Below are 24,362 nucleotides of genomic sequence, written 5' to 3'. Positions count from 1 at the left end.
TAGGAACAGTGAAAACATCACGACATTACGACAAGTTATGACATTTACACGTACAGGTTGAATAGTAAGCGCGAAGAAACCGATTCTATTTAAATGCACGCGCGTAAAATTTCAATAATCGATCTTTAATGATCAAATAAATTGTTTCGGATATTTCATTTTCACTTTTACTCGAGAATCTCACCACTGATATCGCGATCAAAAATTATTTCGATATTAAGCCCCCTTGTTCGAAAATAAATCAAGTTTCATTTTTCGAAAAATTTTTTCTCGTTTCCTTTATCGTTTCGAAATTTGATTCATCTGATAAAAAAATGGAAAAAAGTTTTTATCCATCCAAACATCGTTTCCCTCGTCCAATAATTCCCTTCTTTCAGTGGCTGCGATTACGTCAGCGAAAGTCACCTTGAATCGGAGGGTCGCCGCGTTCGATCCGTGTGGATTTTAGTTCCTGAAATTGAGCCCCGAGGCGCAAGCTCCTCCCAGAGTCAGGCCTCCGTGTGGTAGTTTCGCTCGTTTTTTCCGCGCGTAACATCCGTGGAAAGGTCATCGGGAAGAGGTCGTTCTCCTCCTCGTGGATCTATCTTCTTCTCTGGGAGGGAAACCCAGTGAGAAAAAGAGAGGACTCGACGATTTAACGACGCCGAGATTTCGTTTATCTATCCTTGTGTGTTCCTCGACCACTTTGATCGTAAAATCTCGCCCGATCGAGATTCCAGTGTCTCTGTTTTCTCAACTGTGAAAGGAAGGAGGTGAAACTTTGGGGGAAAATAATTTTTTTTTTTAATTATCAAAGAAAATCGTTATTCATCGACAATGTGGGACGAGGGAATCGGTGTAAATTAATTTTTCATTCAGGAACACACAAATCGATTGAGCCATTGAAATAATGATCTAAACGATTTCTCCAAAGATTTAATTCACTTTACGATCGTTCGTATATCAAACTCTATTCGACTCTAATGGTACCGCTTAAAATCTTCGATTTGTAATCTCTTTTTACGATCGTGAAAGTGATACGCGATAAAAACAACAAGTTCTGCTCGTGCATTGTGAAAATATTTAAATAAACAATTTCAATTTCATATCGATAAAACTTGGAAATTTTATCTCGGTGCAACAACTTGACAACTTTTTCTCTTTTTCTCCATCTCCAATCTTCGATTCCTTTCTCCAATAGACGCGAGTATTCTTAATTTTTAAAAACGTAAACGTAGGTAAGAGCGAAACAAAAAAAAAAAAAAGAAAAAAGAAGCTCGATCTCTTAATCGCAGGATATTTTCTCAATCGACAAATTGACCCGCGTACCTAGTGACCCGGAGCAACAGTAATTACGCCTTTTAATCGTCGTTCATATTCATTCAGAGGCCGCGGTTAATTAGCCCTTAAACGATCGAAAAAAAAAAAAAAAAAAAAAAAAAGAAAGAAAGAAAAGAAGTGGATAATAATAGCGAGGTAGCTCGATCTGCTCTAACCGTGCGCCATTTTATTTTAAAACCTCTCCTCGACCCGAACGTTTCGACTCCTCTCGATTTTTCGATCTCGATTTTTTTCTCTTTTTTTTTTCCCTCTCTCTCTCCCCCCCTCCTCAGTCTCTCGAACTTTTCCGTCTTAGAATTGCGTCGATGCACGTAGCAATGTGACGATCGACCTTTCGACGCCGCCTCCAGAAATAGATATCTGCGCGAGAGGCAGGGAGGGAGGGAAGTGGTCAAAGACACTCGATCCAGTTTTCTTTTTTTTTTTTTTTTCTCTCTTCAGTCGACAAAGGACGATAACACGATAATACTCGAATCGATCGGATCGGATTGGAAAAAGTGTTTTCGTAACATTTCGAGTATCGTGGCTATTTTGCACGTAAGTCGTACGTGAGCATAAGTACAAAGTTATTCGTTGTCAGTAAGAAATTTTTGTTTCTTATTGGGTCAAGTGTTTATTGGCTCGTTAACGTATTGATCGTTGCACAGGCTATCGAATATGCCCGGCTATAATGTATAAGATTGAAACTGCCTTAATGCCACATCTCTGTTTCATTAATCTCCATTTCTGTTTCATTTATCTCGTTTAAATTGGTTATTATACATCGGGGAATTTCTCATTTAAATGTACATAAGTTTATCGCGTATCTTATATTTAGTAATGCGGTGATGGCATGTGCCTCGATTTCTGGTCGGAAAGAATAATAACAATTTCGAAAGTATAATTGAGTTTGTAATTGAATTCTTTTTTTTTTTTTTGTGCACGTTGAGTTAAAAATAGCAGCAATTAATATTGTATTGTCGAAACTTTTTAAAGTGCACTTCGTTCGCGCGCTATTTTTAGCGCACTTTGATCGTATGATCTCGAAATGTTGGTGGAAAGTTACTTTAAAACCTTTTTTTTTTTTTTTTTTTTTATAGAAACTGTGTTATTCTTGACGTGCAACGAATTTACGTACTGTTACAAATTGAAGTATGTAATAATTTACGATTCGTTTCTCGAGCAGATTATTCCACGTCGATCGTTAAAAAAGAAATAATCTTAATAAAAAGATACTAAATCAAACCAAGAAGTAAAACAATCGGTCGAATCCCTCCTTCGAGTAAAATCGAATAAAAAAAAGAGAAAGAAGAAAATTATTCGACAGTTGGCATCTCTTAGCAATCTATTTTCTTCTCACCGAAACCGGCCTCGGAATAAATACTCGTGGTGGATACACGTGCCTATGAAAAATCGCGGCAACTGCAGACACTCAACATACAGGTTCTAGATATTTTATATCTACCGCCATGAATCTCACCCCCATGGTCAATTATCGACGGTCGATGGTACGCGCAAAATCCCTGTAATTAATCGTCCCATCTAGTTGCGCCAATTAAGCCAAACGGCTTGGTGCGTTTCACTTAAGTTTCCCTTAAGGCGGATCGTCGACGAGTTAATTTTTCGTTATTTATGGTAGCCGGTAATCCTCATAAGTAACACCAATTACAAGAGCGCCCTCTGCGTTTCCCCCTCCCTCGATCTTTGCTGGTCGAGGGTTGAGAGTTGTATCGCATGCACGCACGAGGTTTGCACTCTTGCGCGTGCGCACATGTCGCATACACAATACACCGAGTGCAATGACTTCTGCTTTAAATCCGGTCCTTGGACGCTTCGTATGCATGAAATTAACGGGTCTCTGACCAGAGCCGGGGAAGAAATTTGAAGTAAGTTGAAGAAATAAGGGAAGACTGATGTATTTTTATAAACGGATATCATTTTATCTTACTGTGTAAATCATGGTCGAATACTATTTAGACGATCTTCTGACTTTATAGGACTAACCTCAATGATCGATTCGCATGGAATGAACTTGAACTTGGTTTTTAAACTTTGGTTTGAATCGCATGAAGTAATCGTATTGTCCGTATGTATGTGTACGTTATCCGAGTGTTAATCATTCAATCGATTGTTAACGCTTTCAGTTTATAGTAGATATTATGAGAATGACAGTTCAATTAAGTGTTAATCGCTGACAACGATTTTACGCGATTGATACACACGATTTCGCGATTTTTATTAACTAATTATATTATCGATAATTCGTTTAAATATTTTCTATGTATCGTTACGAATAATTGTGTAACTTATATGACGAATCACGTGAATCGGGCGGTGGATACGGCCCTGGGACATGCGTACGAAGCGAGGGCATTACCAGACGTTTATTTTCGCGGGAGATACAGGGCTCTCTCGAACTCGGTGAGGTTGAAATACGATGCGTTACGCACGATAATGCGTCTTAAAAGAGCAACACGATTTTTCTCCCTTTTTGCCGTAGGACCACACCCTTGACCAACCGTATACCGGGTGTCTCCATCAACGTAAAACCGCATAATTGCAATATAGGATGATTATGTGCTTGACATTAATAAGCAAAAACGGAACCATTATTAAGCATGCAAGTTTGCGAGGAAAAGTACGATTGGTCGATAGGCTATTGCAGTCGATAATACATTTCTCGACAGGATCGTTCTCGTTTCGTTCTACTTTCATTTTTTTTCTTTTTTGTAGTTTCATTTTTTTTCTTTTACTTTTGTAGTATCTCTATGTTTTCTTTTCTTTTTATTTCGCTTTTTATAACCACTTCTTGTTCTCAATTATATCGAGCGTGTTTGCAAACCTGTGAGAATTCAGTTCTCTATCGTGATGCGACGATGTCACGCACGATCGACACACGACGATATGCTCGTTTTTCCTCGTGAAAATCGTCTCGCTTGAATGCACGCGTCGAAAGTTCTTCGTGATTTCTTTCGTTTCCACAAATTTTTCCGTAACGTTATACTTTTTCCTTTTCTTAAAAGATATTTTCTGTTCTATCAAAAGAAATCATTCTTGTAATATATTTGAAGAATAAGAGAAAAAATATTACAAGATAGATTTAAGATTAACCGTAACTTTAGATAAGTTAGATAGATTTAGATTAGGTGAAATCTTTTTGTTCAACAAAAAGCATTTTTATAATAAGTTTTTTTTTTATAGAAAAAATTTAAAATTAAGAATAAATTTATAGATAGATCATAATAGAGATTTAGATTAAGTATCATGTGAAATCTTTCTGTTCCACAAATAACATTCCTGTAATACTTTCTTCTCTAAGAGATTATTTTCTTTAAGGTATCTTACCATGCGTGGAATCCATTCTGTGACGTGTTCGACTCTTAAGAAGTTTCATTCCTGCCCTATAACGAGAGTGAATGATACGGATGAAACGGGTCATGCCATAAACGGCCTCGCGAGTGTCTCACCTTGAGGAATGCTTTTTTTACTCGCCATTTAAAGGAAACGATTATTTTTAGCATGGCGCCCGTTGTTGCGCTCCTCTTCAAACGCGGTTGTAACCGATGATATTTCTGCACTTACTTTTTGCTTCCTCGAGGCGAGTTTCTGGGTGATCGCGAATCTTGACCTCTTGGCCGTAACAAAACCAGTGTTGGAAATCGGATTAGGAAATTGGCGAGACGTTTATAGTTCGATGAATACGGAGCATGAGAACGATATGGAAGATGTTAATTTGCTATTTCTTATAGGCTTGAGGCTTTACATCCTGTGCTGTGCTTGAGTTTCCGATTGCGAATAATGGGATGAATTATTGTGTATAATGATAGAGCGAGAAAGGCCTGTCTTCGTTTAACACTTTATCCCCGTCTCGCTTTAAAATTATTTACGATTTGAGAAATAGCTCAACCGATCAATTATTAGCAATAATGTAGTAGTATCATTATTATTGATAATTATTTATCAATTTTCCCCTCTCCCTGTGTTTTTAATCGCTTCTCAAATTTTCTATCTATTTCCTCCGAATGTTAACAACACAATGAACTTGATTATTGTTCATCTTATAAAATCTTAAGAAATATACGTTACTTAAATAATAATCGAAACTCGAACGATTATATTACAGTAGATCATGTTTCTCACTTAAATCGAAGCGTAACATTGTTTAAGGTCGGTTAAATTAAGCAATGACGCATTCCATGAAACTAAAAGCAGGAATATTAATAAATCGTGTCTAAAACTGTCCCAAGCTGCGATATCGATAACGACTTATTTCCATCCTGTCTATCTGTCTATCACAATTTATTATATCGCCTGCAAATTTATTCACTTTATATAACATTATTCTTCGTAATTTATTTAACATTATACGAATCATTTATGAAATAAATAAATGAATAAAAAAGAAATAGAAAAGGTAGGTAAAAATCCAAACACGCTTTCTCACAAGCAATTTATAAACTGGAAATTTATCTCGAGGCGACAAACCAATATTATCAACACGAGGCCATTGACATTTCGATAATTCGCGTTAAAAATATGTATCTCTGGTTCTATTTTGCACGCGAGTTTTTGTCACAAGATCGGCCCAATATATTTAACAAGTATTTAAGACGTTGTTGCGGAAACACTTGTAACTCGGTGGTGAATTAATAATAATATCACTGGTGGAAATAATTTACGAGACTATCGATAAACGGGTCTTTGTCCTAGGCAGCCGCCAACCGTCTGTCAATCGCGATGAATTGTAATTGTTCATGCGGTTTTAGCGCGAAGAGATATACACGCGAGGTGCAAGGATAAAGTTTTCAGAACTGCGTTCTTCGTTGAAATTGAGTAAGAATATAAATATTTATTTCGTGGCGATAATCTTGATTCCTTGATGCGTAGAAGATAAGTAATTTCGTAATATAAGTATAATAAATAATTTTCTAATCACGATACACGTTGGTGGAAATTATACAAAAGGAAATTCGAATTTGGATAATCGAGTTGATTTCAATTCAATATCATATAATTGAGTTCTCGGTATTTCAAATTCATCAGTTGCTGAAATTAAAAATTAATTTAGTCGGATTTAAATTTGAATATTCGAGTAATTAAATTCAATTGTCCGAGTTCTCAGATACGAGTTTTCAGATACTCGAGTATTCAAATTCAAAATTTCAGATATTCTAATACTTGAATATTCAAATTTTAATTCAATTAAACTCAACAGATTCAATTTATAAATATTCGAATTGAAAGCTTGAATTTAAGTTTAAGTATATTTCTAAAATTCAACTTCGAATACTCGAATATTCAAGTTGAATTACTCAACTCCTTCAGTTTTAAACAGATACTCGAGTTTTCAAGTTCACGCACTCTACTTTTCACATTCACGTTTCAAGATAATTTTAACGAATCGAATCGATCGTTCTAGAATCAAATTCGTTCAACACTCTCAACTTCGAAATATATCGCACAACGTTGTCATATCGTTTGCGCAACTTTTCCAATTATTTTGAAAAAATAAATTTCCGCTTGTATACGCGTGTATACGAGCGAACGAGCGTGTGATCGATGACACGCGTTATAAGCACGATGAGATAAGAAATAAGAAGACGCGTAGTGGCAGGTATACGGATTATTTTGTTGCCTCTCGGCCCAGCCTCGCGCACGATATTCGCCCGTCTCTCCACGTTTCGCCGCCATGAATTATCTTTATTGCTCTTCTCGTTCTCCTTGCTCGCACCGGGCACCCACGACACGCACTGTTCATGTGACGATCAACGTGCAACGATATCTCTCCTCGAGTCTTACGACGACGGTGATATCGTTTCTCTCCCGTCTCGCCCAGGATCACTGCCTCCTCCTCCTCCTCCTCCTCCTCCTCCTTCTTCTTCTTCTTCTTCTTCTTCTCCTCCCTCTCTCTCTCTCTCTCTCTCTCTCTCTCTCTCTCTCCTCTCTTCGCAACGGTTAAAAGATTCCGGTTCCACGGCTTTGGAACTCGGTGAAATTGTCCTTTTCTTGTTTATCGACCTATTCGTGCCAGTTTCTCTACACGTTTTCGAAGGAAATTTCGACAGCGTTTGCTATCGTTGAGATACTCTTGCTTCTCGAAGGTTGCAGAAAAATTTTGAGAAAATTTGAAGCAGATTGGAAATTGCAACTTTTAAAGAAAAATCGAAAAGTATCGAGACAGAAGTATTGAGATTATTTAAATTTGAAATAAACTATTCGAGTAAGCTGTAAATGTTAGGTTAGGAAGGAATGCCAATAAGGAAATTGTAGAGAAAAGTTGAAGTATCAAGAAGATAAAAGTGTCTGGTTATAAAGTGAAAGTAATTGGTAAAAGTTAAATGTTAACTTAATTAAATTAAAAAATATATATATATATAGTCTTTGAATTAAAATTATTATACAAAAAATATTTAAATCTGTTAAAGAATTCTTCGCTTCAACAATCTTTTGATAATAAAATAAGATATTATTCGAGGAAACGGATAATATCTTATTTTACTTGATAATTGCTACTTTCAAAGTATTCGTGTCTCATAAAAGTATACCTGAAAATTGAACAAGTTTTAGGAAGGAATCTCGACAACTTTTGAAAGTTTTAGTTTCAGAAAAATTGAAGTATTGGAAAAGTTACGTTCATTCTTGGTAAATTGTTTTAAACGATTCGAGGATTAATATTTATCAGAGTCGAGAAAAATTGAAAATAAAGAATCGATACAGACTCGATAAAAAAAAAGAGAAAAAGATATCAATTTATCGAAAAATTTGTGACAAAATTTCCTCCTTTCCCGGATAATTTCCCGATTTTAACTGTTCAACTGTTTTTTAATTTCGTACACGACACCAAGCCTTCCTCGATCGAAATTGCAGAAAAGCATTCGTCATGTTTCGTAGGTATGAAAGGTTCAGATTTTGTCCTTTGCCAATTTCTCAGACATTTGGCATCCTTTCATCCGTTTATCCAAGAATAGTTCCTCCTCAACTTCTATCTAGGTCAATGCGTCTATTTGCTTCCTAGGATCTTCTTCCTCCTCCTCCTCCTCCTTCCTTCTCCTTCTTCCTCCTCCCTTCTCCGTGTTGTGTAAGACAAATAAATTTATCTAATTTTCTATTCCACTTTCCAAAGTGGCAAGAAAATATCTCTCCGAGTATGTCTCTGCTCAATTCAAATTTGCACAACACAGTTACTTATTATTACACTCTACATAATGAAAAGTAGATCGTGGATACGAGTTGAAACAAGAGAACGAAAGAAGGAAAGGAAAGAGAAAGATATGATGAACGTACACGCATATCGCGCTGTTTTAATTGTAATTTTAATTCGTTAAATTTTGTTATTTACCGCGTATTAAATATTTTATCTTATCGATATTTCGTCAAATTGTCATCGTTCAAACGATTCGTGTGCGAATGGTGTGCAACATTTTCAATTACTATTTCTATTCTAAACGCGTTAATCGATCGGCTCACTTCTGTTCTCTATCTTTCTCTCTCTCTCTCTCTCTCTCCCTTCTCCCGTTCCCTTTTATCTTCTCTCTATCATTAGAAATTGCTCATTGGGCCGCTCGACGCGGTGAATAGATTCAATCAAAACAGAGCGAGGGGAGTAAAGCGGAGAAAATCAAGCTTAATGAATATTAATGAGCGTCTATGCACTCGCTAATTTAAGGTATCAGCGAAGGAAAGTTCAAACAACTTCTTGAACGTTGATTTTTTTTCACGTGGAAAACCGATATGGAAAGTTTAGAGAGAGAAAGAGAGAGAGAGAAGAATAATTATATATCAAAAATATCTTTCACTTGCCATTTAAATCATTTAAATTGTATTGTATTAATTATTGATTCAAATTTATCATTTGAATTCAATAACGATTCGTCGAAAGATAATTTAGTACAAAATTATTTAAATCCAATCGATGTTCAAACTTACTCGCGGATCGAACCCATCGCTAATCGAATCGTTTTTCGATTTCAAAAAATCATGAGAGGGAGGGAGGGAGGGAGATTTTGGGCGAATTTAAATTTTGCAATAGAGAAAAGAAAAAAATTACGAAACGCTTTAATTAATGCGGAATAAATCACGATCAAGTTAAAAATTAGACATAGTCTGAATATTTTTAATCGGTATCTTCGTTGCGACTTGATTTAGATCGGCCATTATCGCCTACCTATTTCGATAAGGTATAGGAATGAATGAAACTTTCTTCTCTTTTAATCGAAGTTATTCGAAACTTTTATTGTAATTCGATGCCTATTCAGAATATTATTATACTTATACCGTAGTGAGTGAAAAATATTTTTGTTTCAATACGAATATTTTTTTTTTTTTTTTACGTATTTAAATTTTGTGAAATTTCTGTCACCGATTTTATTCTGTACAGAAGCCGCGGATAATAAAATTTATATTACACGATACCGTAAATTTTTCTCCATCGAGTCGATTCTTCCATTATAAAATTCAATCTCCGCTTTACCCTTGGCTAAAATTACCAATCGTTTTCTTTTCGAATTTCAAAGAAGAATTTCGAATCCTATATAACAGCGTGTATATATATATATATATTGTCGTTATAAACTCACCAATCAAGATGGACGATTCAACTACAGACGATAAAATTTTTACACGCAGCAATGTAACATGTCCATCAACCGAGTTGATATCTTCTTCTCTATTGGAAGATTACAAATATTTTGTAAAAAAATATAAATTGTCGCTGTAAACTCGCCCATACAAATTGTTATTACGTTATCAACCAAGATAGATGATTAGACGATAAGACTTTTATAAGACATTCTATATCTCCATCGCGAGATCCAACCGAGTTGACATCTTCTTCTCTATTAGAAGATTCAATCCCATCCGCCAGTCGCCCAACACTCTCATATAACTCGGAGACATCGTTGGATTCTCTCGCGGATCTCTCATACATGCACGTTCCTTGGCTGAAGCCGGGAGGCAACCGTTCTGGAGGCAGTATTTACGCCTCATTTCATTATTTGCGCGCTCGAGACTCGCTCGTGCTTTCTCCCTTTATCTCGGCCGAGAAACGAGGTTGCCTAGGCGTGCAGCGTGGCCGTGTTGGCGTAGGTCGTTGGTTCGAAGTCGAAGCCGAAACACATTACAACGATTACAAACGCGTAGGCGTTTCGTACTGTCGCGATAAGATCGATGAATTCGGCCGATAAGATCGATTGCAGTTCCACGGTCGGTAATAGCAGGAATTGCGCATGCGCATAATTTAATAATATTGCATCCTCGCTTGATTTACGAGCGTGCGACGCATCAAATAGCCGCGCTCATTTCTTTTTAAAACTGTAAAATTCGCCGGTTTACAACGAGCTACAACGAGTTACAACGCACGACTTGTCCTCGATTTCGTTTCGTTTATTCGATTATTTGGATTATTGCGTCGATAGTTGCGAGGAACACTTTGGCTGCTCGATCTGTGGCGAGAGATAAAATCGAAGCGAGAGAAGTGTAATTAATGATTTTTATTTCTTTTTTTACAAAACAGTGATATCAGTTACGATAGAGCAAAATGGTAAAATCAATCGAATGTAAAGTAACTGATATTGATACCCGTTATTGAATTGATGTTTCGACAAATTTGATCAGATAAGGGTCTTAATAGTAGAATATGGTTTTAAATGCGACGTGTTGCGGTTCAGTCGATGTTCTTAATAGTTTGTGATCTCTTATATTGTGATTCTCTAATATAGTTATGATTGATACAATTTTAAATTATTATTTATAATAATATTCATTTTATTTTCTTCGAAATTAGGAGATACGTATGAAGAAATATAAAGCAGAATAATGGAATGTCGATGATTTTTAATATCGATATCACGATTATTAAACCGTACGCGATTCTTGAATATTTTTAGTTTATATATAACTTTTATCATGACAAGCTTTAAGAATTTATCTAAAAAAATGTACAAAATTTTACGTAATATTTTTTTTTTTAATTTTAAATAAATATCATCCAATCAATCTCAGTTTCAAGAATCTTAACGTGTTACATGACTCAGGTCATACAATTATTTATAATCTGATAAATAACTTGCAAACATGTTTATCATTAATTTCAGATGGTAACATATCAATTATTATTTTAATACGACACATTTCAATTTGCACGTTAATTATTTCTGTTTCACAATGATTCATAATATTCCCGTTGCAATTTTAATAAATAATAATCGCTTTATTTTCATATTTTCCATATTAAGAAGAATATAGGAAGAAAATTCATTTTTCTTCTTCTAATAGCAAACAAAAATAGTTTTTTTTTTTCTTCTTAAAGATAAGTTTTTTTCACCATTAGAAAATAATCGTAAACAATATTTGATCGTTCCTTCCTCCCTAATGTACACATTTAAAAATTTCAGAACCAGAACGTTATTCATTCGAAAATAGAAATTCATAGAAAAAACCATTAGAAGAATGGGATTAAAAATTGGAATTTTAAATTGTACGTAACGATCTTACACATAATATAATTTTGCCAATCTCCGATATTTACAATCTCCAATCTCAAGTATCAAAGTTATTTTTCAATTGAAACACTGTGTCTTAGGATCTCTTGACCGTAAAATGGGATGTACATACGTAATCGATTGTACAACTTGTATAAAGTAAAATTTTCACAATTCATCCTTTGCATAAATTTTTTTGTTTGAAAAAATTAAATTAAAAAATTGTTCAACCGAAATCCACCGTTTCTTCTTCACAAGAAGAGGAAAACACTCCTTTATTTCATTTAAGCGTGCAATTGGGAAAAATTGTTTCTCCAGGTGGGAAAGGTTGGTAATTTCAGTCGGTTGATTAGCAATTCAGTGAGCGTAACGCGAGGAATAGCGAGGAGGAGAGTATGGGAAATACGATTCACGGTGAAAGCCACGTCTCGGCACGTATTGGCGATCTATCGTTTCCCCGAGAATTTATCACAAATCACTTATGGGAATGGTTAAATATAGAAACCCGCGGTATGAATGAATGAAAACGCTTATGGGCGTTCTCCCATCGAGTACACCGAGTCTCCGCGCGCCTCGTTTGCAATTGATTTTCACGTGCACGGGTGCAAGTGGCACGCCGAGTTTTGTAACAAACTAGTAGTGTGTCACGAGAGTTCATAATTTGCATAATCGTGAAAGATAATCGAAAAAATTCGTGGCGCAATTTAGACATCGCTATATAAAACGTATTTAATTTGCATGATCGGTTCTTTTGCATAGATCGTTTGTTATTTTTTTTTTTTTTTCGTCCGGCAATAATTAATCAATTTTTGGCACGCTTTCGATATTTCTTATTAATTTCATTTGAGAATATTATTCATGTTTGAAGCATATATTCATAAACATATATTACATTCGATCGATTAATATTATGATTATACGATTTACGAAAAATTTAATTATTCGTTATTTCATTATTTTAAAAAGATTGGTAAAGATTCCCGTATACAATATTCCAGATTTTTTTCATGTACTTTGTATTCATTATCTTCGAAGAAAGAAAATTACGATTATTTTCAGATATGATATCTAATGGTTTATTATTGTGGAAAATAATTTCCATATCAGTATCGTTATCGCATTATAATATTATAATTTTTCATTTCGACAGAGTATAACAAATTTTTCAATCATTTTAGACACATGGCACATATATGTATGTTTAATTTTTTTTTGAAGTTAAAATTATTCTTACATTTTTTAAGTTAAAAGTAAAAATAAAAAAAAGAAAAAAAAAATTGAAATTGAAGAACTCTTTATTACAAAATCTTAGTAATAAAAATAAAAAATTCGAGGCATTTGATAAAATTTTTATTTTATATATACTTTTGAAATATTATAACATTACTTTTCATATCTTGTAACTTCTCTGAAAAGATTAATACAATAAATATCCTATGATATTATTCAATGACATATTACAATTAATATCATCTCAAAAATATACCATTTACAATAATTCTCCCAATAATAAACACATCCAGCACGAAATTAATATAATATAAAAAATTTATATATCAATACACCATGATATTAAAGTTAAAATTCAACAGAGACCAATTCTTACTTGATCCAACGCACTGATCGAGAACATAACCTATAATAACAAATACCCGTACCTCTGCAAATTATCCACAGCACAAAAGAAAGAAATACTCTCATAATCCCGAACAACAAGTCGCTTCCCTGCAACGAACAAAAATCGATCGATCAAACGAACGAACGAACGAACAAACAAACAAACAAACAAAAACAAGAAGGAAAGAAAAACCTACCACGAACATCGAACACGACACTTCAGTTTCAACGTAACCTCTCCTTCCTACTTGGACTTTCTACGGAAAGTCGTGGCGCCACGCGTGAAAAATTCCCTCCTGCTTTTCCCCTCCCCTCCGCCCAATCCCTCCTCGTCTCTTCCCCTTCGGGCAGACAAAGGAAAGGAAAAATTAACCGATACGGAAGGTTGGCACGAGACACGCGAGGAGAATACACACGAAAGAAATAATGGACGCGTGTGGATGGAACGGTGGCACGCATCAGGACCGCATCCGTCGATCCCTAAACAGAATGCAAGAACTTATCAGTCGTCTTACGAGCAGTTGCTATGCGTTATGGAAGGGGTCCCTGGAGTCACCTACTAGCTCGACCAGTCAGAAGTCAGTGTGTGTAAGCCGGCCGGTCGTGCCGGCTCCTTTTCTGTCTTTCTGCTCTTGCTGCGAGCCTTCGTTTTCCGAAAAATCGTGCCCGTTCCGGCCACGTTTCGCCCAGCTGCCAAGTTACTTCCAACCGCTAGTGCGTAGTCCAAGGGTGTGGACAGCCCGAATTTCCCCTCCCTTCGCACAGGCAAATCTGGAAGGAGAGGGATTTGAAGATAGAAAAAAAAAGGGGGATTTTCGATGCGAGGGAATCGCCGGTGGCCCCGTTAAGAAGGGACACCTTGTACCTTATACTCGCGATTTTCTCGCCATTTTTTTCGTGTTGTGAATTTTTGCACGATCTTGAGAAAATTTCGAACGGAGGGGGAGAGAGAGAGAGAGAGAGAGAGAGAGAGAGAGAGAGAGAGAAAGCGTGGAGAATTTTGTGGAAATTGATCGATCGAAGAATTGATCTCGAGGAGAGAATCGGTTGGATCGGTTGTTCGAGTTTTTTTGTGGAAATTTGGGATCGAAGAGGAAGAAGGATCTTGAATCTTGACAATTTTGTGAAAATTTGACGAAAATTGAAGAAGAGAGAAGAGATCGAAAGAGATTTCGAGGAGAGAGAAGAATTTTGAATCTTGACAATTTGGTGAAAATTTGATCGAAGAAGTGAGAAGAGGATTTTGAATTTTGATAATTCTTGTGAAAATTTGCTCGATCGAAAGGAATCTTGAGGAGAAGGAAGAATTTTGAATCTTGACAATTTTGTGACACATTTGTTGATTCAAAGAAATTTTAAAGAAAGAATTTTAAATTTTTAATTTTTTAATCATTGAGAGAAGAGTGGAAGAATTTTTAAATATCTTTATTGAACTCTGACGAAGAAACGTGGAAATTTCATTGATCGAAGAAAATATAAAAGAAAAGAAATTGTATAAACATTTTGCCATGTTAAACAGTGTTAAAATTTCGAAATAATAATAATAATAATAATAATAATAATAATAATAATAAAAAAAAAGAAGAGATAAATTTTTTTGTGCACTATATCGAAAGTGCGGGAACTTTCAAAAAAATATGCATATCAAATTTGGACGAAGAAACGTGGAAAGTTAATCAATAAAAAAAAAAAATCTTGCAAGGAGATTGTGAACGTTTAACCACCGACAGTGGAGGAACTTTGAACGGAGGAGAAAAGTATACTGAACTTTTAAACGTTGAGAAACGTTTGATTCGTGATAAGAGGAGAAAGAGGAGAAAATCGAGTAAAATTTTCTTCGGTTCACCAATGAAAAAGACAAAGAAAATAGAGACATGTTTGAAATAATATTAATATTGTTGAATATTGTTGATGAAATATTGTGATTAAGAATTATCTTATCTTATCTTTTAATTTCAACTGTCTTTCGAGGAGACGATTTCTTTTTAACACGATTTTCCACAACCATCCATGCATCGAGAATATGTAAATTTTACGATATATGTACGATAAAACGCACGTATATATATATTAAAAAAAAAAAAAAAAAAACAGACGAAAAATCGTATCAATTTCTCAATTTTTGCAAACAAAACATTCGTTCAAAATAATCTCAAGATTTCAACGAGTCAGAGCCGCGAGACTAAACAGAATTCGATACGAGATTAAAAGAGCCACGACATACGAACAACTTATGTTGATGCACAACAACACGAGCAATAAAATAAGGCAAAATGACGTTTTCCACACTTTTATGAACTTTATCGATTGCACTTCTGAACGGAACGATAAACGGAATATAATCCGAAACATAAATAAAAAAAGAGAGAAAGAAAGGGAAAGAGAAAAAAGAATGAATTTCTTCGACGAGATACGAGAGTAACTACGCTGCTTGTTGTACGAATTGACGTTGTCCCTCTGATCGACGCGAGATATCGATCGAGATATAACTGCTCGAAATACATATCGATTTGGCGCCACATTCGTCTCTCTCGAGAAACTCAAGTGCATGCGTATTTGGAGAAACGATCGTTGATCCCATTCTTTCGAAAAATGTGAGGATAAAGATGAGAAAGATTCGACGCGAAAAAAAGAATCTTCATTGAGGTATAACGAGGTTTACTTCGATCTGGTTCCCCCTGGTTTTGGCACACGATTATGACGCACACGGAAGAAATATCGACGACTTTCGAGTCGAAAACACCGACCGAGCAAATGAATGGCCATTCAATGGTGAATACTTCTGTTTCTTAATTCGAATTACCAATAATTGTATCTTGGAGGATACGTAAGTCGTATTTGATAAGTTAATACATTTTTTATCGATGATCTTCGACCTGTGAATATGTGATTCACAAAGGAAAAGTTTTTACTTTTCTTTTTTTTTTTTTACAGAGCCACTGTTGTTCCTAACTTGATGAACTTTTAACGCTTATTTTAACGTTTTATTTTCAATTGTTAAATAATTTCTACGCGAAATCAAATTATAAATTAAAAATCTTAATTAAAGAAAAATACGTATTGTTTTCAAAATGAAAATTTAACTGTATTTTGATGTAGCGAAAAATTAATATAATTATTATAATGTCATGTTTTATAAGCGTATCAAGATTGATTTTTTAACTATTTAATTAATTTATTTAATTACTGAGTTAGTCAATTATTTCGTAGCAATAAAATTTTGCTTATTTCTTTATTATTATTTTTTTTTCTTTGATGCAAGTTTTGAATTTTATGTAAAAAAAAAAAAAAAAAAAAAAAGAAGGTCGCAACTTGAGAAAAGGGTTAGAAAATTGTTTAAATTACAAGGTGAAAGTAAGATGATCGTTGTAACAATGTCGAATGAATATTGCACGACATCTCGCTCATTTACATTGACATCCATTGATTTATCTCGGTGTATCAAAAAAGATACGTAGAAACGTAGATAAATTTATTTGTTCTGAAATTAAACGTCCATATCTACCAGCGTGTACATTTATATTTAGTTCGCTCTCCATATCGTATCGCGTATAACTTTCAGCATTTCTCCTTTCTCGTATCCCGTCATTCGTTTCCTTTCTCTCGTAACAATTTTCTCTAAAATTTAAAATTTTAACTTACAAATTTACAAAATCCATTAACGCCTACGCTATATCATACTTGATAATATATATATATATAATATATTTACATCAAAGGGTTAAATATTATCGTGGAAGATAATTTTTCTTCTGTCGTTTAATTTTAATTAATTTTTATTCGAAATTAGTCGAAAAGAGCAATTTTTATTTCCAGAAATCACGAGAATATATCGAAGAAAAAAAAAAGGAACAAACAAAATTTGTAACAATTTTTATTAAAGAACAATTTCTATTACACGTTACAAATTTAATTCATTTTTTTCTATTTTAGAGACATCGACAATCAAAACATTCGTGTAAATCAAACCGAATCTCCCCCTTCCGTTCCACCCTAACTTAATCCCCGTCCACAATGTGCGAGTCATAATCGATCAGCCCATAATTCAAATCCTTTTTTTTTTTTTTTTTTTTTTTACATGGTTTTATATACACGGTGTATCGGGTTATTCCCCTCGCGCGAATGAATGAAACGAATCACGTTTACAAACGTGAGACGAAGACTGCAAAGAACGAAGGATGATCGATTCTGGTACACCTTGACACCGAAAATATCGCGAACGACGCGGCTGTATTCGGTTGCGGCTCCACTCTGGATCTCTGAACCGCATCGTCTCGAGCACGCGATAAAAGTGTTTATGTGTAAGGAGCGTGTGGAGCAGGGATGGAGTAGCCGCGCAGCGAGTTAAACGCGCGAAGAAAACGTATACATCGTTCGCGCGAGTCCACTCCTTATTCCGCTTCGTTCTGGTACGTAACGAGATTTTTCAGTAAATTTGTACCTTGAGGGGAGGGGGGGGAGGTAGAGTGGTTAGGATTCGATTCTCGAAGAGTTGATTCTTCGAAAGAAATTTTTTTCGATTTTTTTTTTTTTTTTTTTTTAGAGAGATTCGAATAATTACGTAGGATAGGGCAGATATAATTTTATAGAAGGTTTATTTGATGGTTAAGGAAGGGTTTGAACGATTCTTAGCGATTTTTAATTATATAAGGTGGATCATGGTAGATGTTTATTTGGTAAAGGTTTGAACGATTCGAAAGTATTTTTATTTTGCATTAAAAATTAATGATTTGTAATTATAAAAATAGGATAGGTTCGTAATTAGTAGATAGAGAAAGTTGTTAAGCGAAGAGTTTGAAAGAGTTTGTATAATACTTTTTCATTTCTCTCTTGCATTTGAGAGATTTGTAAAGCGTCGATTATTTTTCCGCGTAATTTTTTTTTTTTATCTTCCAAAAAGAAAATGTTTGCCTTGTTTACTTAGGTATTATGAAATTCCGATAATAAATTGTTATTTTACTTATTTATTTTTCGCATTGGCACTTTTCTAACAAAAATTAATAAATTATACTTTTCATCGAATAATACTCGTAGCAAATACTTTCTGTATTTGGAAAAGATCATTGCAAGCTTATTTACAACACAATATATACATCTTCGTATCTCTCGATGTGTTAGTTAATTGTTGTGGAGGAGACATTAAGATAACTAGGGTAACTAGATCGTTTATCCTAGTGACTTATTAGGTTACAACTGGAAAATAACGTCCATATTTATTTTATCTTATATAATTATTCATATATCCAGCTCCAAAATCATTTGAAACATTTTCGTATTTCATATCCTTATCTAATCTCTTGTCATTTTATTCACGTTCAATCATTAATTCGATCGTTCATTTTTAATTGACAACGCGTCAAGATTTATTGTTTCGATTTAGAAGATCAATCAGAAAAATTCGATAAATCGATATATATTCACTCGCAGAATTTATTTCGAAGTAAGTATACGAAAAATTCATTTTTCGTAAAAACGATATGTTTTCGAAATTTACAACGTAATAAATAAATATCTAAAAAAGCGGATGATCAGAAAATATTTATATATAAATTGTTCTTTAGTAAACACGTGTTAATTTTTTACTTTAATTGTTTTAAATCTATATCGTTTAATTATATAATTAATATAATTAAACCGTGTAAACTAATATACATTTCCCCGACAATAGCGAAGTATTCATAGAATTTTCCATATGGCAGTTAGTCATCGTGCTCCTCGACAGCTGACAATGAATGAACGAATTCTTCTTTTCTTCTCGAGCGAGCGTAGAGCACTTGGTTCGAGATAATTGTGCAGATTTATTGCCAAGCGAATGCAAGAAGTACCGATAACACCGACAATTCCCTTCTCCAAATAGTATCATATTATTGCAACGATCGCGATGTGTAAAATGAATGCTAGAATTTTCTAATAATAGTTTGTCGATACGTTTCTCTAGAAATTCTATTCCCCGTCTCATATAATAACGCTTATAATATCACGACAAAAAAATACATGTAATCATTGGATGTCCTGTTTAAGTGGATCCGTTCGAATATCTCTTAAACGTAATTTATAATACAGAAGAATATTTTCGACAAATCACGTACGTGATTAAAGTTAAAATGATCCTTTGCCTTTGAGATTAAAACGGCATAAAAGTGATACTCATTCTTTTATAATAAGAAATGACCAACCGTTTAAGAAAAGAAAAGATAATATTATTTAAAGAGATAAAAACGATTTCCAAATCCATCTTTTATATACATAATACGATTTAAGAAATATTCTTTTGAATTAAATCTTTTGCCGAGAATCGTAAGTCGTATGGAAATCACTTTGTTCATATATTTTAGGAATCAATTAATTCGAATAATTTTCTTCCTATACTCTTTATACAACGTTAAATATAATTTGCAACTTAATATGAGTATGAAGCAAACGACGAGAAGCTACTGCGATCTCAACCCCCTCCCTGTAAACCGTATCCATACATTTCGTTCAAAATATCTCTCAAACACTTTTCAAAAAAATCGATCGAAAGAAATTTACAAATTTTCATTCTTCCTCGCGAATAAATGAACGCAATAAATTTATCGAGAAAGAGCAGATTATTCGCGATACAAAGCGGCTCGAGTTTCTTCATTTACGTGCGATTTAATATTGAAACGATTTCGTCGTGGTCGTCGTCGTCGTGGTCGTCGTGGTCGTCGTCGTCGTCGTCTTCGTCCACCACGATAACCTTGCCTGGGTCGCTCGATTGGGTTATTAATAATTTCACGTTGATTTCGTGCAAAAACAATAGCGCGAGGAGGAGACGGCCAATGTCACGGAGAAATCATCCCCCTCGCCTCGAGTTCCTCCTCCTCCTCCTCCTCCTCCTCCTCCTCCTCCGTGAAGTCACGCGGTGACAAAACGCGGCATTGCTTCCTTCATCGTCCTTGCATTCTTTATGAATACAAATCTCCGTTGGTAAAACAGCGCCTTCTTATGCATCGGTCGTATTTTTTTTTTCTTCTTTTTTTTTTCTTTCCCCTTTTTCTTTCGACTCGACTCGACGATACGTCTGTTTTACGTAACGAAATTCAGAAGGATGGAACGCGTTCCCTTTGCGAAATTATTTAATCTCGAATCGGTCCATCTTTTTTTTTTTCTTCTTTTTATTTACGTTGAAAAATTTAGCTATCTTGCTTTATTATCTCGAAATTGAATTGAATTGATTTGGATAAGATGGAATATTATTTTAAATTAGTCCGTCTTTTTCATTTTTTTTTTTTTTTTTTTTTTTTTACTTCGAGAAATTTAGTCATCTTGTGTTTTTGAAATTTTAAAAATTTAATCGAGCGTTTGGATGATTGGATCAGGATTGGGGAAGGATGAGAGATGGAATATATTTTAAATTAGTCCATCTTTTAATTATTTTGTGCGATAGATGGTAGAAAAAATGGAACGTAGAACTTTTGCTTTTGTATGCGAATGTAGCTTGTGTGTAAAATGTGTTTTAAATTGTTAATGTATGCGTAATTTTTTTTTTTTTTACAATAAAGAACTTGATTAAGTATTTAAATATTGTTCGAGGAATGTGGTTATCAGTTTCAATTCTAATTCAGTCGTATTTCTTACTTTTTCTCCGTTGATTCTTTTCTTCTTTTTTAAGAATTATCAGCAGGTTGTTAAGATGTCTCTTGTCGTCTCGAAAAAAATATTTAATATTTGCGACCTTCTTCATTATCATACTGGAAGTAATGTTTCATTTTACGTAACGTGGAATCAGATTATTCACAACTATCTTTGTAAATATTTTTTTTTGAATTATTCAAGACGGATATCTTATTAATTTAATCATCGATTATGTCGACGTAGTAGTAGATGAATTTTTATTGCTAATTGTTTCAAATTTTAATCTGTTTCGAATAAAATTTTTTAAAAAAATTTAAGCCAGAACTAATAAAAATTTGTCAAAAAATTAACTCTTTATTTGTATTATTTTATTACACTTTCGAATTATTTTCAAGACTGGAATTATTTTCTTTTTATCACGATTTTGTATAAATTTACTTGATAAATATGTTATGTAAATATAAAATCAATGTTAACTCTTTGATTTATATCAATATCCGGGTATCAGTTACTTAAGATTAAATTTAAAATTTGTTATCTTGCCTAAATATTATATATAAAAAGTATTCAAATCGAATTGGATTCGTCATTACTTTTCTATTATTTATTTCTATAAATTTATATCTCAAAATTACAATTTTATTTCCAATTTAATTGAAATAAGAAATATATTAAATAATATAAAAAAAATAGTAAAAAGGAAAAAAAACAAATCATAAATTTTCGTTACTTGCGTCACGACAAAAATTTTCTATCAGAAATGAAGAGATCGAGAGTAGTCGAACGCCGCTGTCTAAATCGAAAGTCCCGCGAATCTTCATAAATTTCGCGCATGCGTTTTATTATGATTGCAAACGACGCGTAAGCGACATTGAATCATGCGCACGTCGCAGATGTTCCGACGAGGAAACGCATTAGAATACAAGCGTTTATTACCCTCTTTAAACACACATCTCTTTGTCGAAACGTGTTTACACGAATGTATAACGAGTTTGATAGTCAACTGTGCACGATTTAACGAATGTTTTAGCGATGAATATTTTTAGCTATATATATACGATGATAATAGTACATAATATGTTTATAACGCGATATGGAAGGTCAATAAATGTGCTTGCAAAGTGCTCGTTACAGTGAAACAATGTTGCTTGGACTTGGTTATGTGTTATTTTTTATTGAGCCAAAAGAAATTTGAAATAAGTTAAAATAAATACATTAAGAGATTAAATGTTTCCATAAACAAATATTAATTGAAGATATGAATGCCTTCATTGTGAATCATTAGTTGATTTTAAATATTTGTTTACTATTTATATTCGGATTTGATGCGAATAAAATATTTATTCTTTGTTTAATAGAAATATAATAATAATAATAATAATAATCGAATAAATTCGAAAAATAGTAATTAGCAATTGTTCAATAAAATATCCATTTCAAAATAATATTTGCACGAATTGATAAATATTAAAATACATGTATCAGAAGTAGAACAAAATTCCAAAAATAGTTTATTATATAAAATCATTAATGGAACTGGTAAGTGGAATATTATCGAGAACGAGAAGAAAGAAATGAAAAAATACGTTTATCGGGAAAAATCGATATTCAGGTATGGTTACTATCACTCGAAGAATATAAGATTTCGTTTAAATAATCAAACCTTTATCGATCTTCATACCTTCACATTCACCTGTGAAATAAATAACACCAATTAATTATGTCACCTTGCATACTTTTACGCCAAGCATTTTTCCATACAGCTTAATTTAATTTACGATCAATTTGCAGTGATCACATCCCGTATCGTGCTATTTAAATTACAATACTTAGATACGAAAATACTTATCGTGCTAAAAGATATGGTATCTAAACACAAATTCTACGCGTGTTACGCGTGATTTATAACGTTAAAATATTAACATTCGAGATCTTGGAACGAGTGAAAGCATTTTTATCATCTGATAAGGGGTAAGCAATTTTCGTATTTTTTTTTTTTTTTTCTTTGTTCTCGATACAGAATTCAGATATATCCGATAGGGATAAAACAAGGAGTCCTGCGAGGAATTCAGGCCACGATTGGATAAGATTGGAAAAATTATAAGCTAGGTTTATATTAGACCCGAGACAACTTTCTCACAGGTTTAGGAGTCGCGTGGTGCATGAACTTTAACGTTAAGTTCAACACGTCTCTTGCAAACTCGAAAGATGTACGCTCATTACGCTCTTCTTACAAAAAAAAAAAAAAAAAAATACGAGCCAACTAAATTTCTAACCTTACTTGAATATATTGCCGTTTAAATGGCGCGGGAAACGGCACAGTCGCTTTCTTCCAGCCAATCGGTTTTTTCGATGGATTTTTACACTGGATTAGAGAGGTTGTCGTTCTTAAATAAAATTGTCTTATCTTGTAGACAATTTTATTTTTTTTTTTTTCAATTATTTATTTTACGTTCGAATAAAACATGGACGAATTTTTTTGTTAATATTAATCCTTGTTAAATAAATTTCACGTAATATGTTCTATTCTATTTATTAATAATGTTATTTATGTTTAAGAAAAATACAAAAGAATTCTTATATTTTATATTAATTAAAGTTAAATTTAAATTAGAAATAACATATTCTGAAAAATAATGAGTTTCACTTTAGTAATTACTAGTTTAAAAAACATTCAAGTGATAAAATTACTATTAACAGTATGATTATGTTTTTATTAGAATAGAAATTTAATTATACATATACATCTATTATTCCTATCGAATTAATATTTTAATTACAATAGTTACAGCATATTTAAGAATAGGCTTCCACAAGGCAATTAAACAGCGGAATAAAAAAGCACATATTAGAAATAACATCATCGATAAATTTACTAGAAATAAATTTGGAAAAAAATTTGAACATATTAACTACATCATTACATGAACTTCAATTCCATCTAATAAAATTCTATACAAATTACAGTTAGTCATAAAAGTTTTCATATAATCGTATACGCAAATTCAATTAATAAATTAATAAATTGTATTATTAAAACCAAAGATAATTTTGTTTTCTATGAAATTTATTATGAATATGATAGACTATTATATACCAGTTATATACGAAATTATTTTTTTTATTAATTAGGAATATCATTCCTAAGAAGAGATGAAAACATCAAATGTTATTTCTATTTTTTTAAGTGTAATGAACAGAACAAAATTTTAAACTGCAAGATATTCAGGTTTTAGTGCTCTATTATTGTGTGAATAAACTTGAAGAATAAAGAAGGAAAGAATATTTCCGTTCGAAACAAAAATGAAAAAAATTTAATCGATTCCTTGTGTTCAAAGAGATTTTTCGAAAAATAAATTGTTTATTACA

The 24,362-nt window shown here is 33.3% G+C and overlaps 1 protein-coding gene and 2 long non-coding RNA genes across 5 annotated transcripts in view; 2 read left to right on the top strand and 1 right to left on the bottom strand.

Moving 5' to 3' along the window:
- The window catches only part of Gbs-76A (Glycogen binding subunit 76A), a 77,456-nt gene that overhangs the window by 9,125 nt on the left and 43,969 nt on the right, over positions 1 to 24,362 (top strand). Inside the window, exon 1 of one of the 2 annotated variants that reach the window (XM_086913619.1) lies at positions 13,976 to 16,166. The exons of the other annotated variant lie outside the window; for it this stretch is intronic. Coding sequence (XP_086769745.1) covers positions 16,092 to 16,166 — 75 coding nt within the window. The 5' untranslated portion in view covers positions 13,976 to 16,091. Of the gene's footprint in view, positions 1 to 13,975; positions 16,167 to 24,362 lie in introns of those variants that run through there. 2 annotated transcript variants of the gene reach the window in all.
- Positions 13,106 to 14,724, bottom strand: LOC147656856 (uncharacterized). The gene is made up of 4 exons (XR_015293817.1): positions 14,260 to 14,724; positions 13,955 to 14,165; positions 13,592 to 13,874; positions 13,106 to 13,502 (listed from the first exon to the last, which is right to left on the bottom strand). It is a non-coding gene; the product is annotated as an uncharacterized LOC147656856 (long non-coding RNA).
- LOC116415524 (uncharacterized) lies at positions 21,663 to 24,037 on the top strand. Of its 2 annotated transcripts, XR_015293822.1 has the most exons (3): positions 21,663 to 22,605; positions 22,785 to 22,964; positions 23,034 to 24,037. It is a non-coding gene; the product is annotated as an uncharacterized LOC116415524 (long non-coding RNA). The 2 variants fall into 2 exon arrangements; XR_004226147.2 differs by having other exon boundaries at positions 21,663 to 22,964.

The sequence above is a fragment of the Apis florea genome, unplaced genomic scaffold (genome assembly GCF_048593485.1).
Source record: "Apis florea isolate Af1SG1 unplaced genomic scaffold, ASM4859348v1 contig_3496_pilon, whole genome shotgun sequence".
NCBI classification, from domain to species: domain Eukaryota; kingdom Metazoa; phylum Arthropoda; class Insecta; order Hymenoptera; family Apidae; genus Apis; species Apis florea.
Note: the sequence above shows the minus strand (reverse complement) of the source record. Positions and strands in the feature narration are given on the sequence as shown.